This window comes from Bombina bombina, chromosome 6 (genome assembly GCF_027579735.1).
Source record: "Bombina bombina isolate aBomBom1 chromosome 6, aBomBom1.pri, whole genome shotgun sequence".
Taxonomy (NCBI): Eukaryota; Metazoa; Chordata; class Amphibia; order Anura; family Bombinatoridae; genus Bombina; species Bombina bombina.
In genome coordinates, this window is record NC_069504.1 from 895,518,222 (window position 1) to 895,532,749 (window position 14,528).

The 14,528-nt window shown below is 40.3% G+C and overlaps 1 protein-coding gene across 3 annotated transcripts in view; it reads right to left on the bottom strand.

The window, feature by feature from the left end:
- Nucleotides 1–14,528, bottom strand: part of SPG11 (SPG11 vesicle trafficking associated, spatacsin) — a 244,149-nt gene that overhangs the window by 116,117 nt on the left and 113,504 nt on the right. For all 3 annotated transcript variants that reach the window (XM_053718473.1, XM_053718471.1, XM_053718472.1), the window contains exon 24: nt 14,193–14,292. In XM_053718473.1, coding sequence (XP_053574448.1) covers nt 14,193–14,292 — 100 coding nt within the window. The remainder of the gene's footprint in view (nt 1–14,192; nt 14,293–14,528) is intronic.

The window sequence follows — 14,528 nt, forward strand, 5'->3', positions numbered from 1 at the left end:
TACTGACACGTGAGGCGAGTTAGTCGGCATAACTCTCCCCTCGTTGTTTGGTGAAATATGTTCAATTTGTACAGATTGACTATTTTTTAAAGTAGCATCAATACATTTAGTACATAAATTTCTATTGGGCTCCACTTTGGCATTAACACATATAGCACAGAGATATTCCTCTGAATCAGACATGTTTAACACACTAGCAAATAAACAGCAACTTGGAAATACTTTTCAAAGTAATTTACAAATAATATGAAAACGAACTGTGCCTTTAAGAAGCACAGAAAATATTATAACAGATAAAATAATTAAGTTATAGCATCAATCTTTGTCAGAATATACAGTTTTAGCAAAGGATTGTTCCCCTCAGCAAATGATAACTAACCCAGGCAGCAGAAAAAAAATACACAAATAAACGTTTTTTTATATCACAGTCAATACAATCAGCACAGCTCTGCTGTAATGATTACTTCCCTCAAAAAAGACTCTTGAGATCCCTGAACTCTGTAGAGATGAACCGGATCATGCAGGAAGAAAATGAACCTCTGACTGAGTTTTTCTGATGCATAGTAAAAGTGCCAAAAATGGCCCCTCCCCCACACACATAACAGTGAGAGGGATCAGTGAACTGCTCTAATTTAAATCAAAACTATTGCCAAGTGGAAAAAAAGTGCCCAAAACATTTTTTCACCCAGTACCTCAGAGAAAAAAACGTTTTTACATGCCAGCAAAAAAACGTTTTACCTCAATAATTAATTGTCATTTAAAACCTATTGCAAGTCCCTGCAAAATTGGTTAAGTCTATGTATACAGTTTAAAAGCCAGAGAAGTACCATTTCCCAGAAAACTGAAGTGTAAAATATACATACATGACAGCCTGATATCAGCTACATCTACTGCATTCAAGGCTGAGTTTACATTATAACGGTATGGCAGGATTTTCTCATCAATTCCATGTCAGAAAATAATAAACTGCTACATACCTCTTTGCAGATTAATCTGCCTGCTGTCCCCTGATCTGAAGTTTACCTCTCCTCAGATGGCCGAGAAACAGCAATATGATCTTAACTACTCCGGCTAAAATCATAGAAAAACTCAGGTAGATTCTTCTTCAAATTCTACCAGAGAAGGAATAACACACTCCGGTGCTATTATAAAATAACAAACTTTTGATTGAAGATATAAAAACTAAATATATCACCATAGTCCTCTCACACATCCTATCTAGTCGTTGGGTGCAAGAGAATGACTGGAGGTGACGTAGAGGGGAGGAGCTATATAGCAACTCTGCTGGGTGAATCCTCTTGCACTTCCTGTAGGGGAGCAGTTAATATCCCACAAGTAATGATGACCCGTGGACTGATCACACTTAACAGAAGAAATATTTGCTTGGTGTATATTTGTGCTCATAACATAGATGTTCCAGGTCTACGGTGGTTATCACAGTTGCAAATAGTTGTGAAAAAAAGAGTGTCTCTTATTTTAAAAAAGTGTCTCTTATTATAAAAACCTTGATTTATTGTCCATATTCTGGGTTCCTCATTAAAGTGGTGACCGGCCGGTCTTTTGTTTGTGAAGTGGTTCCTTGTATTCTCCTTTGCTGTTTTTCTCAGGGTTTTAGATCCGGGTCCTTAAAGTTTTCCAGAAATGTTGTTGTAATTCTCTTCTTGTCTATGTAACCCTTAGCTAGGTGATTGGGGCTGGAACGACTACTGGGTCCTGGGGCAGGGATTAAACATATAGAGTCTGTCCCTGAGAAGTGGGATATGGCTCAATGTACCTGACCTAGCCAGTTCGAACTCAAAAGAAGCCTCTCAACCTGCTGGGTTCTGGTTCTTGTATATCCAGTAAGGACCCGGATCTAAAACCCTGAGAAAAACAGCAAAGGAGAATACAAGGAACCACTTCACAAACAAAAGACCGTCCGGTCACCACTTTAATGAGGAACCCAGAATATGGACAATAAATCAAGGTTTTTATAATAAGAGACACTTTTTTAAAATAAGAGACACTCTTTTTTTCACAACTATTTGCAACTGTGATAACCACCGTAGACCTGGAACATCTATGTTATGAGCACAAATATACACCAAGCAAATATATTGCTAACCTGTATCCGTAACGATATACAAAGGATACCGATAGAAAGATACAATTAAGATCTTATGATACATGTGTACTAGATAAAGTAACCATAAGATTTGTATACAAGCATAAGTCGCTTCTTAGAAATTGTAATTGTTGCCAGAGAATAGCAGCAATTTTTTATATATATATAGGAATTTAATTTATTTTTAATGCTACTGTAATTTTAGCGATGTTTTAAGAAATAGAATCAGATGCCGGCATCCAAGTGTTAGATTTTATTGTTTCTCTATTTACGTTAGGACTCTCATCTGTATTAGAATAAAACTTATTTGTAAATACAATACTCCTCTCTTTGGTTTTTTATAAAAACACAATACTATAAATATAGTTTACCACATATGTATGATATAAAATCGTAAGATATAAGGTTAGTTTACATTTTTTGAGATATAGGCACTATCTGAGATATAAGAACTATCTGCATAAACTCTGGTCACATGACAAAAAAACCACAAAATAAACAGATACTCCCATTTAATATACCTAGGCAGCTAGCCTCACAATCGAGAATAAAAATCAGGGATACCCTCATTTCTGTAGTCACTGACTCATCTAAGATCACATACTTTCACTTATTTCACAAGACTCAAGCTGTTTAAGCGCTATCCCAACCCCCCTTCTCTTTCTTCTATATCACAGTTGTAATGGTCTTAGATGAATTCGAGCAAAAGGAACTATGTCCATTGCTGCAACCATCAACCCTACTGCTTCCATGCACTGAGCTATGGAAGGCTGCAGAATAGAGAGAAGAACTTGACAAGCGTTTAGAAGCTTTGACTTTCTGACCTCTGTTAAGAAGATCTTCATTTCTAAAGAATCTATTATTGTTCCCAAAAAGGGAACTCTTGTCGACGGAGACAGGGAACTCTTTTCTACGTTCACCTTCCACCCGTGAGATCTTAGAAAGGCTAGAACAATGTCTGTATGAGCCTTTGCCTTGGAAAGAGATGACGCTTGAATTAGAATGTCGTCCAGATAAGGTGCCACTGCAATACCCCTTGGTCTTAGAACCGCTAGAAGGGACCCGAGCACCTTTGTGAAAATTCTGGGAGCAGTGGCTAGCCCGAATGGGAAAGCCACGAACTGATAATGTTTGTCCAGAAGGCGAACCTTAGGAACTGATGATGATCTTTGTGGATAGGAATATGTAGATATGCATCCTTTAAATCCACGGTAGTCATATATTGACCCTCCTGGATTGTAGGTAAAATTGTTCGAATGGTTTCCATTTTGAACGATGGAACTCTGAGAAATTTGTTTAGAATTTTTAAATCCAGAATTGGTCTGAAAGTTCCCTCTTTTTTGGGAACTACAAACAGATTTCAGTAAAACCCCTGACCTTGTTCCACAGATGGAACTGGGTGTATCACTCCCATCTTTAACAGGTCTTATACACAATGTAAGAATGCCTGTCTCTTTATTTAGTTTGAAGATAAGTGAGACATGTGGAACCTTCCCCATGGGGGTAGTTCCTTGAATTCTAGAAGATAACCCTGAGAGACTATTTCTAGTGCCCAGGGATCCTGAACATCTCTTGCCCAAGCCTGAGCAAAGAGAGAGTCTGCCCCCTACTAGATCCGGTCCCGGATCGGGGGCTACCCCTTCATGCTGTTTTGGTAACAGCAGCAGGCTTCTTGGCCTGTTTACCCTTGTTCCAGCCTTGCATTGGTTTCCAAGCTGGTTTAGTCTGGGAAGCGTTACCCTCTTGTCTAGAGGCTGCAGAGTTGGAAGCCGGTCCGTTCCTGAAATTGCGAAAGGAACGAATATTGGACTTATTCTTAACCTTAAAAGGTCTATCTTGTGGGAGGGCATGGCCCTTTCCCCCAGTGATGTCTGAAATAATCTCTTTCAATTCTGGCCCAAAAAGGGTCTTACCTTTGAAAGGGATATTAAGCAATTTTGTCTTGGAAGATACGTCCGCCGACCAAGACTTTAGCCAGAGCGCTCTGCACGGCACAATTGCAAACCCTGAATTTTTCGCCGCTAACCTCGCTAACTGCAAGCGGCGTCTAAAATAAAGGAATTAGCTAACTTAAGTGCGTGAATTCTGTCCATGACTTCCTCATACGGAGTCTCCTTACTGAGCGACTTTTCCAGTTCCTCGAACCAGAACCACGCCGCTGTAGTGACAGGAATAATGCACGAAATAGGTTGAAGGAGGTAACCTTGCTGTACAAAAAACTTTTTAAGCAAACCCTCCAACGTTTTATCCATAGGATCTTTGAAAGCACAATTGTCCTCAATGGGAATGTTCGTGCGTTTTGGCTAGTGTAGAAACCGCCCCCTCGACCTTAGAGACTGTTTTTCCTTCCTGGGGTCGACCATAGGGAACAATTTCTTAAATATAGGAGGAGGGACAAAAGGTATGCCTGGCTTCTCCCACTCCTTATTCACTATGTCCGCCACCCGTTTAGGTATCGGAAATGCATCAGGGTGCACCGGGACCTCTAGGAATTTGTCCATCTTGCACAATTTTTCTGGAATGACCAAAGAGTCACAATCATCCAGCGTAGTTAGTACCTCCTTAAGTAATGCGCGGAGATGCTCTAACTTAAATTTAAATGTCACAACATCAGGTTCTGCCTGCTGAGAAATTCTCCCTGTATCAGAAATTTCTCCATCTGACAAACCCTCCCTCACTGCCACTTCAGACTGGTGTGAGGGTATGACAGAAAAAATATCATCAGCGCCCTCCTGCTCTACAGTGTTTAAAACAGAGCAATCGCGCTTTCTCTGAAATGCTGGCATTTTGGATAAAATATTAGCTATGGAGTTATCCATTACTGCCGTCAATTGTTGCATAGTAACAAGCATTGGCGCGCTAGAAGTACTAGGGGTCGCCTGCGCGGGCATAACTGGTATAGACAGAGAAGGAGAGGATGTAGAACTATCTCTACTTCCTTCATCTGAGGAATCATCCAGGGCAACTTTACTATTTGTGACAGTACTTACTATGTTTGGACGCTATGGCACAATTATCACATATATTTGAATGAGGAACCACATTGGCTACCATACATACAGAACATGATCTATCTGAAGTTACAGACATATTAAACAGGTTTAAACTGGTTAATAAAGCACAAAAACCGTTTTAAAACAAAACCGTTACTGTCTCTTTAAATGTTAAACAGGGCACACTTTATTACTGAATATGTGAAAAACTTTGAAGGAATTATCCAATCTTTACCAAAGTGTCTTAATACATTCAAAGTATTGCACCCCAATTTTCAAGCTGTTAACCCTTAATGTGGAAACCGGAGCCATTTGCAATTTTAACCCCACTACACTCCCAGCCACAGCCTTTGTTGCGACTTCATCTATCCCAGGGGGGTTCTAGGAAAGTTTTCAGTGGATACCAGACCCTCACACATGCAGCTGCATGCACTGCACTCAAAAGAAACTGCGCAATAATGGCGCGAAAATGAGGCTCTGCCTACTAAAGTGAAAGGCCCTTCCTGACTGGAAAGGTGTCTTAACTAGTGCCTGGCGATAAAAACGTTCCCCAAACAATAAAAGTGTGAAAACCATTTCAAACTTTAAAAAACAACTTAAATAAACAATCGATTTAGCCCTTAAGAGTGTCCACCAGTTAATAGCCCATAATAAGCCCTTTATTCTTTCTGAGTCTAAGAAAATGGCTTACCGATCCCCATGAGGGAAAATGACAGCCTTCCAGCATTACACAGTCTTGTTAGAAAAATGGCTAGTCATACCTTGAGCAGAAAAGTCTGCAAACTGTTCCCCCCAACTGAAGTTCTCTCAGCTCAACAGTCCTGCGTGGGAACAGCAACTGATTTTAGTTACTGCTGCTAAAATCATACTCCTCTTTTAAACAGAACTCTTCATCTCTTTCTGTTTCAGAGTAAATAGTACATACCAGTACTATTTCAAAATAACAAACTCTTCATAGAAGAAATAAAAAACTACAACTAAACACCACATACTCTTCACCATCCCCGTGGAGATGCTACTTGTTCAGAGCGGCAAGGAGAATGACTGGGGGGGCGGAGCCTGGGAGGGGCTATATGGACAACTCTTGCTGTGTGCTCTCCTTGCCATTCCCTGTAGGGGAGGAGAATATCCCACAAGTTATGGATGACGCTGTGGACCGGACACACCAATGTTGGAGAAAAAAACCTATTAATGTCCTAAGACCAATAAAAAAAATTGTGTCTCAAGATCACCAATAAATAGATATATGATAGGAATGGAAAACATGACGTCACAGACATAAGACCATAGTTTAGCCCTTATACATAAAATAGGGTAACAAAAATAAATATATTAATGTCTTAAGAGCATTAAGAAAATAGTATGTATTACACCCTGGAGAAAACCCGGTGACAGACATAAGGAGAAGTTATCTCAGCATGAGAAACTATAGCGTTGATTCATATACAAAATTATAAAGATAATCCTTAATCCTTAGGGTCTTATGTAAGGAATATATATATATATATATATATACACACACACTGTATATTCATAGAAAAAATATGACTATGTGAGAGGGCACAGATCATCTCAATATAAAAGAGATTGCACTCATGAGCCCACATAAAAAAGGGAGGCACATAACAATACCAAACTAAAGTCCCAAGATCTTTGTATTATATAAGATCTATAGGATTACACGAGGAGCCCTCAAAAAATCCAGAAATCACCACATTTCATTAAAGTGAAAGTAAATCCTAGCGTTGTACAAATGCTAGGATTTACTATTGAAACAAATAAAGGGGACTTTCATTCATGAAGTATAAGATACTTCATGTAGAAATCTCCTTTATTTGATTCAATCGATCGCTACTCTTAGCTGCTACAGCAGCCCACGGCTAAATAATTTTTTGGCTGAGAGGTGACGTTTTCACCTCTTAGCCAATAGCAGTGCGGTAAATCCGGCTTGGCACCCATGGGATTTACTTTCACTTTAAAAGGAAAAAAATAAAATGTATACCTGATAAATGTATTTCTTATTTAAAAACGATGAGTCCACGGATCATCTTAATTACTAATGGGATATTCACCTCCTGGTCAGCAGGAGGCGGCAAAGAGCACCACAGCAAAGCTGTTAAATAGCTCCTCCCTTCCCTCCCACTCTAGTCATTCGACCAAAGTTATTAAGGAAAGAAAGGAAAAACCAAGGTGCAGAGGTGTCTGAAGTTTAAAATAACCAACAACCTGTCTTACAAGAACAGGGCGGGCCGTGGACTCATCGTGTCAAAAAAGAAATAAATTTATCAGGTAAGCATAAATTTTCTTTTCTTTTTAATGACACGTATCATCTGTGTACTCTACCCAAGCTAGAGTACACAGATGATACGGGAGGGACAAGACAGGGAACCTAAACGGAAGGCACCACTGCTTGAAGAACCTTTCTCCCAAAAGCGGCCTCAGCCGAGGAAAAAGTGTCAAATTTGTAGAATTTTGAAAAAGTGTGAAGAGAGGACCAAGTTGCAGCCTTGCAAATCTGTTCCACAGAAGCTTCATTTTTGAATGCCCATGAGGAAGCAACAGCCCTTGTGGAATGAGCCGTAACACTCTCAGGAGGCTGCTGTCCAGCAGTCTCATATGCAAAACTTTAAAGCACGGACCACGTCCAAATTAAGCAAAAGTCGTTCTTTCTGAGAAGGATTAGGACACAAAGAAGGAACAACAATCTCCTGATTAATGTTGCGATCAGAAACAACTTTAGGAAGAAATCCCAATTTGGTATGCAAAACTACCTTATCTGAATGGAAAAATCAGATAAGGAGACTCAAACTGTAACGCTGAGAGCTCTGACACTCTCCAAGCGGAAGAAATGGCAACAAGAAATAAAACTTTCCAAGATAACTTAATATCTAAGGAATGCATAGGCTCAAATGGAGCCCCTTGAAGAACTTTGAGAACTAAATTAAGACTCCACGGAGGAGTAACTGGTTTGAACACAGGCCTGATCCTGACCAAGGCCTGACAAAATCATTGCACATCTGGGACATCCGCCAGACGTTTGTGTAACAAAATAGATAAGGCCAAGATTTGACCCTTTAGGGAACATGTCGATAATCCTTTCTCCAAACCCTCTTGGAGAAAGGACAAAATTCTAGGAATCCTAACTCTACTCCATGAGTAGCCCTTGGATTCGCACCGATATATTTACGCCAAATCTTATGATAAATCTTTCTAGTTACAGGCTTACGAGCCTGAATCATGGTCTCTATGAACGAGTCAGAAAACCCCCACTTGGATAAAATTAAGCGTTCAATCTCCAAGCAGTCAGCTTCAGAGAAACTAGATTTGGGTGAAGGAAGGGCCCCTGAATCAGAAGGTCCTCCCTCAACGGAAGTCTCCAAGGTGGCACAGATGCCATCTCCACCAGATATGCATACCAAATCCTGCGAGGCCAGGCCGGTGCTATGAGAATCCCTGAGGCCCTCTCCTGTTTGATTCGAGCAATTACCCGAGGAAGAAGAGCAAACAGAGTAAATATGTATGCTAGACGGAAGTTCCAAGGGACCGCCAGAGCATCTATCAGTTCCGCCTGGGGGTCCCTGGACCCCGACCCGTATCTCAGGAGCTTGGCATTCTGTCGAGATGCCATGAGATCCAATTCTGGTTGACCCCACTTGAGAATCAAGTTGGAGAACACTTCCGGATGGAGTTCCCACTCCCCCGGATGAAAGGTCTGCCTGCTCAAGAAATCCGCTTCCCAATTGTCCACCCCTGGGAAGTGGATCGCCGACAGCAAGAGTGGGATTCTGCCCACTGGATTATTTTGGTTACTTTGGTCATTGCTCAGGAACTCCTTGTTCCTCCCTGATGATTGATGTAAGCCGGACCGTGGCTAACTGGGGCCAGGCCAGGAGAGCATTGAAAATCGCTCTCAGTTCCAAAATGTTTATAGGAAGAGCAGATTCTGACCGAGTCCAAACTCCCTGAGCTTTTAGGGAGCCCCAGACTGCCCCCCACCCTTCGAAGGCTGTCGTCTGTTGTCACAATCACCCAAGATGGTCTGAGAAAGCAAGTTCCCTGGGAGAGATGATCTAGAGACAACCACCATTGGATAGAATCCCTTGTCTCCTGACCCAGTAGTATTCGAGGAGACAAGTCCGCATAATCTCCATTCCATTGTCTGAGCATGCTTAACTGCAGAGGTCTGAGATGGAAGCGAGCAAACGGGATGATGTCCATTGCCGCCACCATCAGCCCGATTAACTCCATGCACTGAGCCACTGATGGCCGAGGAGTGGACTGAAGGACTAGACAAGTATTGATAATCTTTAATTTCCTGACTTCTGTCAGAAAAATCTTCATAGACAGGGAGTCTATTATGGTTCCTAAGAAAGTTACTCTTGTATTTGGAACTGAGAAACTCTTTTCCAAATTTACCTTCCACCTGTGAGATCATAGGAAGGACAACACCAAGTCTGTGTGGGATCTTGTTAGTTGAAAAGATGGCGCCTGGACTAGGATGTCATCCAGATAGGGCGCCACTGCAATTCCACGTGATCGAAGCAATGCCAACAGAGATCCCAGAACCGTTGTGAAAATTCTAGGAGCTGTGGCAAGACTGAAAGGAAGAGCCACAAACTGGAAGCGTTTGTCCAGAAAGGCAAACCTTAGAAACTTGTGATGATCCCTGTGAATGGGAACATGTAGGTGCGCGTTCTTTAAATCCAATGTTGTCATAAATTCACCCTTTTGGATCAAGGGAAGAAGGGAACGAATAGTTTCCATCTTGAAGGACGGTACCCTGAGAAATTTGTTTAGACTCTTGAGGTCTAAAATTGGTCTGAAGGTTCCCTCCTTTTTGGGAACCACGAACAGAATAAAACCCCAGACCCTGTTCCTGTACTGGAACGGGAACAATCACTCCCAGGGCGGAGAGGTCTCCTACGCAGTGTAAGAACGCCTCTCTCTTTGTCTGGTCTGCAGATAATCTTGAAAGTAGAAACCTGCCTCTGGGAGGAAAATTTTTGAACTCCAGTTTGTATCCCTGAGACACTATTTCTATTGCCCAGGGATCCTGAACATCCCGAACCCAAGCTTGAACAAAGAAGGAAAGTCTGCCCCCTACCAGATCCGGTCCCGGATCGGGGGCATGCCCTTCATGCTGTCTTGGATTCACTAGTAGGCTTCTTGGATTGCTTTCCCTTATTCCAAGACTGGTTGGGTCTCCATGCAGTTTTAGATTGTCCCTGCTTAGAGGAGGAAGAGGAAGAATTTCCCTTGAAATTTCGAAAGAAACGAAAATTACTCTGTCGTCATTTTTGTTTGTTTCTCTTATCTTGAGGGAGGAGATGACCCTTACCTCCCGTGATAGAGATAATTTCCGTCAGGCCAGGTCCAAACAAGGTCTTCCCCTTGTAAGGAATAGCTAGAAGCTAAGACTTAGATGACACATCCGCAGACCAAGGCTTTAACCATAAGGCCCTGCGAGCTAGAATAGAGAAACCCAAAACCTTAGCTCCCAGCTTGATAACTTGAAGGGAAGCGTCCGAAATAAAGGCATTAGCTGGTTTAAGAGCCTTTATCTTATCTTGGATCTCATCCAAAGAACCCATAAAAGGATTAAATATCTTCAGACACCGTCTTCACACATCCTCCATTGACAAAGACAAAGAGAATGACTGGGTATTATGGGTAAGGGAAGTTACACTTAACAGCTTTGCTGGGGTGCTCTTTGCCTCCTCCTGCTATCCCACTAGTAACTGTAGTACATTGGTGAGCTGAAGAAATTGTGATTTAAATATTTTCCATTCTTAAATAGAGATGTTCAGGTAATAGTTTCTAGTCAGCTTTTGAGTTATGCTGCATCACTTTCAAGTGATTTAGCATATGAGTATTATCTCCCTTTAAAGATCAGCTACCACGTAATAATGGGTTGTTTAACAGTGTCTCAAATTAAAAGAACAACAACATATTTTGAAAAATGCTTAAGATTAATGAGAGCAACATAAGATTAGTAAAATGCAATGTAATCACTTAATGAATACAATGGTGAAATCTAGTGGACATAATGAGTACCACACATTCAAAAAAATAAAGGCAAAGTGGTACTGTCCCTGCAATTCAAGGGACAGTAAAGTGAAAATTAAATTGTCATAATTTTCCAGTTTATTTCTATTATCTAATTTGTTCTTTTGGTATCCTTTGTTGAAAAGCATATCTAAGTAGGCTCAGGAACATCAGTAAACTACAGGGAGGTTTGCTACTGATTGATGGCTGTCTCTTATCATTTGCTTCCTGATGGGTTCAGCTAGCTTCCAGTAGTGCATTGCTGCTCCTTCCACAAAGAATACCAAGAGAAGGAAGCAAAATTGATCATAGACGAACATTTGAAAGCTGTGTACACTATCTGAATCATAAAAAAATGTGGGTTTCATGTCCATTTATGTTTTTGTAGCACATTTTAAACAGCATAGACTCTAGATACAGTTTTAAGGACATTGCATGCTGGTGTGTTATAAAGGTATTTATGGGAATTTAATCCTCAGACATGAAATTATCACTACAAGTCCATGAGACAAATTAAAATGGGCTCCCCTTCTCTTTAGTAGTCCAAACTCTTATATTTTCCCCCACAAAACCCCTCCCTTCCATGCTTCCTGACCTAAAACAGTCAGGTATAATAGGTCTCATCTTTCCTTGCCCATTTCCTAGATTTAACTTAAAATAAAAATGGTATACAGACTATTGAGGTGTAAATACTACTTATGGTACTGAAATGCCGTCTGCATGACAGGCTTATTAATACTCAACTGCAACTGGCTTCAGGGGCTTAAATACAGGGGTCTCAGAGGTCCACAGCTTTAGGGGGCCCATATGGTCCTACAATCAGGAGTGTCGTCACTGTCGGGGGCATGGTAGGCCTTAAGCTCCACCTGCATCATGCCTGACCTCTCTGGGTTCACAGTTTATAGAAAGGGTTTGGATTTGCCTTTATAAAATGTGGTAGTAGGGTTTACAAGATGGCTGCCACAATGTTTAAAAAGTGCATATCCTCTGGCATGGACACACCAAGGTAGAAGTAACATAGTAACATAGTAACATAGTAGATAAGGTTGAAAAAAGACTGAGGTCCATCGAGTTCAACCTATACAAATCTAAAATACTTACAAAAAGCTCCAGTTAAGCTTAAATAACCCCATTAAAATGTGACCCATTTAATACTAGCAATCATATCCATGAATTTTGTTTATATACAGAAATTTATCCAGACTATTTTTAAATGAATCTATGGTATTGGCATTCACTACCTCCTTTGGTAAGGAGTTCCACAATTTTATTGCTCTTACAGTGAAAAAACGTTTCCGTTGCAGGAGATTAAATCTCCTTTCCTCCAACCTTAAATTATGACCTCTTGTCAGAAACAATTTTCTTGGAATAAAAAGAGCTTCTGCCATCTCTGTATATGGGCCTTGAATATATTTATATAAAGTAATCATGTCACCTCTCAAGCGCCTTTTTTCTAAAGAGAACAGACCCAGTTTGGCTAGCCTCTCCTCATAGGTTAATTTCTCCAATCCCCTTATTAGCTTTGTGGCCCTTCTCTGAACTTTTTCTAGTTCTGCAATATCTTTTTTAGCAATCGGTCCCCAGAACTGCACTCCAAACTCAAGGTGAGGTCTTACCAGGGCTTTATATAATGACAGAATTATGCTTTCCTCCCTTGAATCAATGCCTCTTTTAATACATGCTAGTATCTTATTAGCCTTAGAAGCCGCTGCCCTGCATTGTGCACTCATCTTTAGCTTGTTATCTATTACTACTCCCAAATCCCTTTCCTCCTGTGTTTGGCTAAGTCTTGTCCCATTTAAAAAATACGTAGCCTGCTTATTTTTACTTCCAAAATGTAGAACCTTACATTTTTCCGTATTAAATCTCATTTTCCATTCACTTGCCCATAGTTCTAATTTTAGCAAATCCCTTTGTAAAGAGAGTTCGTCCTGCTCTGACCTAATGACCTTACTTAACTTAGTATCATCTGCAAAAATAGAGATGTCGCTATTTAATCCTTGCTCCAAGTCATTTATAAAAATATTAAAAAGAACAGGGCCCAGCTTCTTTTCACAATCCGAGAAAAGAAGCTCCTCTTGCTCCTATGTTGCTGTCAGCTTAAGACAAATGAAACAGCCTTTGCCCAGGGGCCAGTGAGGTTCAGTTATGCCCCTGACTGGCTTGTAAACAAATGTCACACCCAGTATTTGTTTTTATGTATATTCCACATATAACTGGGGTTTAATTGATATCACTTGTACAATGCACCTTTCTTTTTTTGTGCAATGTTCTTCTCAAAGGGACATGAAACCAAAAAAATATTTCATGATTCAGATAGAACATACAATTTTAAACAACTTTCCAATTTAATTCTATTATTTCTTTTGCTTCCTTCTCTTGTTATCATTTGCTGAAAAGTTGATCATGGAAAGCTCAGGAGAAGCAAATAACTTAGGTTCTAGCTGCTGATTGGTGGCTGCAAATACATGCCTATTGTCATTGGCTCACCCATGTGGTCAGTTAGTAACCAGTAGTGCATTGCTGCTCCTTTAACAAAGCATACCAAGAGAACAAAGAAAAAATGAAAATATAAGAGTAAATTAGAAAGTTACTTAAAATTCCACCTTACGTGTCATTCTACACTAATTCATCAACTTTCAAATTTTCCCTCCTCTCTTCCCTCAGTAAGGGTTCGATTTTCTAAAGCTATCTAGTCTAGTTAGATTATCGAAGAGGTCTTGCTCGTACTGCAAGGCCCCTTAACGTATTTTAGACTGGCAAATTTTAACTTGAGAACTTTTTATCTCACTATGCAGGGTTCTTGATTGGAAAGAGTGACACCAACATTACAATTTAATGCACCTCAAAAACCCCAACATTTTTTTACTGATTTCACTTCATGCGAGCAAATGTTTAAAACCAGGCCATAAGTTACTGTATTCTTTTACTCACCCTTCTTACTGTGCCCTGTCTCTCACCTGTATCACTGGGCACTCATCCTTCTACACTCACCCATATGCATTCCTGTTCTACTTTCACTTGTCTTTTTCGGCCACTTGTACACTCACCCATTTTCTTTTTCTCTCTCTAGAGTTGCTTCCTCCAGGGTCAAAAGAAGATCTCTTGCTGCCTCTGCCTCATTGTCTACCAGCCTGGACAGTTTCTGGGCTGAAAAAAAGAGAAAACGATTAAAAATAAGCACACACAAACGTACTGCAACCCAGTCTGTAAAATTTACTAGAAGGCCTTTCTAGACTCTCCAGCATCAGTACCATGTTATATAAAAAAAAATGTATTATTCTTTATTTGAGTTTAGTAAATACAAAAACAAAACAAAATAAACAATACAGAGTTGTAGGTTCACTCCCCGACATATATATTAAGATCAAATAAAACATATTAGG